At 40.4% G+C, this 4,248-nt stretch overlaps 1 protein-coding gene across 1 annotated transcript; it reads right to left on the bottom strand.

Moving 5' to 3' along the window:
• Window positions 1–1,451: 1,451 nt before the first annotated feature.
• Window positions 1,452–3,936, bottom strand: LOC110925587 (scarecrow-like protein 13). The gene is made up of 2 exons (XM_022169509.2): window positions 3,816–3,936; window positions 1,452–3,267 (listed from the first exon to the last, which is right to left on the bottom strand). Exon 2 carries the CDS (start codon window positions 3,237–3,239, stop codon window positions 1,620–1,622), a length of 1,620 nt encoding a protein of 539 aa, XP_022025201.1. The 5' UTR covers window positions 3,240–3,267; window positions 3,816–3,936; the 3' UTR covers window positions 1,452–1,619.
• Between the last annotated feature and the right edge of the window lie 312 nt (window positions 3,937–4,248).

Here is a 4,248-nt window from a genome sequence, read left to right as displayed (position 1 = left end):
TTCTATTAATCGATTTCACAATTTCATACGTGAAGGCTGAAACCCTTGAAGATTTCGTTTAATGCTTTGGTTGAATGAATGATGATCCGTCAATCTGAATATCCGATGATGAAACTGAAACGTCGGTCCTTTACTTTGATGACACAAGATTACGATCGAAGTATACGCACATGTTCTTTTTTTAGTGCTACAGCCCCACGCACAGGGTTTCAAAAGGTTAGCATTTGGGATTGGGCCTTATTTCAGCGCCTGGGCCTTTTATGTATGCGTAACATATTAATCAGTGTTTTTTATCCCTTTATGTAGACCTAGGGGTGTGTGCAAAAAACCGAATTAACCGAACCATAATCGAATTAACCGACAAAATCAAACCGAAAAAACCGAACCAAATAAAAAACCGGTGGGTCGGTTAATGATTTTTTTGAAAACCGAAAGTAGCGGGTCGGTTATGGTTATCATTTTTTTCATACCCACTATAACCGAACTGAACCGACATGTAATAAATCTTTACAGGATTTAGGACTTTCACCATATTTTTAATATTTGATGTTTTTGACTGAAGATTTTTAGTACTTGTGGGTTTTTCATATCATTTTGTGGTTTTGGTTGAATGTTTATTTGAATTTATGGACATATCACTTTATTTGAATATTCGATAATAATAATTGGTATTAATATTATAGATTATATATATTTTTTAATACTATGAAATATACTAATATATACAAATATGCAATAACAATTTATTCCATGTTAAAAAAAATTAAGCTATTTTTAGCTAAGCTAAATACACGGTTAACCACCTATAACCAACTCGCTATAACCATCAAAACTGAATAACCATGCACACCGCGGTTATGGCAATGGTTTTTGGTCAAAACCGATCCAATCTGACCCATGCACACCCCTATATAGACATAACTTATTTAACCTACACAAACCTACCAGGCCCTTCAAAATTTTGGGCCTTGTGTGCCAGCCCAGCTTGGCTGGCCCAATAGCCGGGTCTGTTTGACTTTTTACCGCTTCAAATCACTGAGTTGTGTGTGATCCATTTGTCATATCTAACAAACCTTAGTTCTTTAGTGTTGACTAGTAGTTTATTAGACCTTAATTCTTTAGTGCTAACTAGTAGTTTATGGACTATATCGTGTAATCTCCTCTTTTAACTTGATTGAAGTGTTTGCTCAAAGTGTCAACTTGAGAGGATCATATTAAAGAGGTCAACAAACTATAAGCACATGCATTTAAAGTTATAAAGTGACCATGTACAAATGGCCTACATTGACTAACGTGTGCCGATGCCATGATGTAACATGAATTTACACCATCGTCTAGCTGGCGCTTTAAGTCGCTCAACGCCAAGTGGACGCTCAGATGGGGAGGTGAAGAACCAGCTGACGTAAAAGCGTGTGTACCTACAAAATTTGCATACCGCGGGCAAGTTCATGTACTAAAAGAAAATAAACAAAATGAAGATAAACCCTGGAAACCTTCAGAAGTTAACCAAACACAACCATAAGTCCAAGCAGAACATGAATATTTGAACAATGTATGACAGTATAGTACAAAATATATGAACATTAATCCTATCCAGAAAAGAGGACTCCGACGCCTAATTACCTCCAAGCCGAGCATGTTACCATCGCTTTGTTCTTCCAAGCAAGTACGAGCGCCCCGTCCTTCTCCCGAAGCCGATAACAGTTGCTATATTCCCTCACCACCTCTTCAACCGCGGTCACAGCCGAATAACTCAAAGGACGAGCCATGAACCCAGCCGCTTGCAGCCTAAACTTCCATTTATCTAATGGCTCGTGTCGTTCAACCCGGTCCGTGTCCTCACATGCCACTATGTTAACCATATCCCTAGCTACACAATTCTCCTCTGCACTAATCCTCTGCTTGTCATCCCGTGGCATCACTATGTTCCTTGGCAACTTAGCATCAATAGACTCGAACATAGCCGTGTAATAATCAAGAGCCTCCTCGAACCGTTTGGAGAAGCTCGAGGTATTCGTGTTAGATTCCTGCTCGAGGAGGGTCACGACTTTTGGAGTCAAATGTTTGACCAACCGGATTAACCGGTCACGATGGTTAGTCGTGCTCACACTCTCATCAGGCATGTGATGTAACATGTAAGGGAAGTTAACGGCCAGTGCCTCACCGGGCCGGACCCTTAGGTTCCCCCAGTGAACATCACTTCCTGAAATAGCGGCTGCGTGGAACTCAAAAGGGACCCCGTGTGCTTCAGCAACCATAGCCAACTTTTGACCAACAAGTTGGAGCCCGCCCCCTCGGGCATAAGATGAGTCGCCATCATCAACTCCTGTGACACGGAGTCTCGGTGGGCCACCTGGCCGCTTGGCTAGGTCTTTGATGAGTTGGACCCACTGGCTACCCTGCGCTATGAGAAAATCAATGACATGGACTTGGGTCTCGTCCTGCATAGCTTCTTTGATGACAGCGTTTGCTGACGTGTACGCAAACTTGTAGTACGGGCAGATCTCATAGAGGATTGACATATAAGAAGTCAACTCTTCCGGCTTCGGCTCGTAACACCTTAACTTTTTGTAAATCAAGCTTCCGGAAGACAACTGTCGGGCGCGTAGACCTTCTAACATGTACGTACCCAACCGCTGAATCGGGTCACCAGTGACCGATACCTTGCTTTGTAAAGCTTCAATGAGTGCATCGGCATCTTCTTTAGCACCATCATCAATGGCATGAGCAATGTCAATCAGGGTTTGCTTTACATCAAGATTTGCATTACCGAGTTGCAGGATCTTATAATACTTGTTTTTGTTGTCAAGTGGGCTAGTGATAGACCCGTCTTCAAAATCCGATCCAGGCCCTAACAACTCCATCTCCACTTCTCTAATAGCCTCTTCAATTCCACTGCTAACTGGCGACCCGTAAGTCTTCTCAGGGGACGAGTAGTGTAGATTTGATAAGCATGACTGAGCAGACCCTTGTGGGGATAACGGGCTTCGACTGTATGGCGAGTTAGAGTTACACGCCGGATATTCTATCACGGGAGATGATTCCAAGGTGAAGAATTGTTCGTTAGGGGTCTGCAACGAAGCAACAACGCTTTCTTGTGGGCGCGTGTCAGGGTAGGCATTGTTGTTCAAGACTTGGAAATGGGGACCTGTCAAGCGAAATGGTTCGATAGGTTCTGGTTCGTGGTACAACCTATGGATCGCTGCTCCGGAGCTTCGAGATTTTTGGGATGTTTGCATCTAATAAAACCCTAACCAGTTCTTTTTCCTGAAGTTTGAGAAAGATTCAAGAAATGAGAAACTTGAACACAAATAAATCCAGATTATGACTTAAATATACATTTAATGACCGAAACAGGTAGATCCGGAAAACATGAAGCTATAAAGCGGGGGTGTTCATTATTCGAATCCGACTAAAAAACCGATTTGAATCAAATTCGAATACTGGGTCCTTATCCGACCCAACCTGATGAACACTCCTAAATTCTATAAAGGACATGACCTAAAGTGAATTTAAGAAAGTTGGATAAAAGGGGTATAAAATCCCCAACTAATTATAATTATAGCATCATGATCCTAAAGAACCCAAATGGTCAATTTTCAACTGAAAAGAATAAAATTGCATTGTGTTCTTCAAACAAGAACAAAACCTTAATTATTTCTAAAAGAAATTCAATTTATACCATCTTGCTTTAACTAATAACTACTCTAATAAACCAAGATGAAAAGGAAAGCATGAATGAATGAGCATAAAAGTGAATGATAAGATTGAAAGCTTGCAATGATGATTGGATCATGATGTTCAAGTAAACGTACCTTTGAGTAAATTGAGGTTCAAAGTTTGATTATGAGAGAGAGAGAGAGAGAGATTTTGTGACGAAATGAGAAGGTTTGACTTTGGTTGAATGTCCAAAGTGGTGTACTATTTCTAGATGTTGGCGACATATATGGTGTAAGCAAACTGAAGTAATTGTTAAATGACCAAAGTAACCTTTCACACGTTTAATCACCAACCACGTTAAACTAAATTAGAATATTAAGTAAATTGTTATTTTAGTCTCTAAGCTTGATCAAAATTGTCACTTTAGTCCAAATAGTTTTTTTTTTCTATTTTAGTCCAAATAGTTTTGTTTTCTATCATTTTAGTCTCTGACTTTTGTCATTTTTTGTCATTTTCATCGACCACCACCACCTCACCACCCACCCCATCACAACTTTATATCATCGCCACCATCTGCCTGCACCATCA

Source organism: Helianthus annuus, chromosome 17 (assembly GCF_002127325.2).
Source record: "Helianthus annuus cultivar XRQ/B chromosome 17, HanXRQr2.0-SUNRISE, whole genome shotgun sequence".
Classification (NCBI taxonomy): Eukaryota; Viridiplantae; Streptophyta; class Magnoliopsida; order Asterales; family Asteraceae; genus Helianthus; species Helianthus annuus.
The sequence above is the reverse complement of the archived record's forward strand: the minus strand, read 5'-3'. Positions and strand labels throughout refer to the sequence as shown.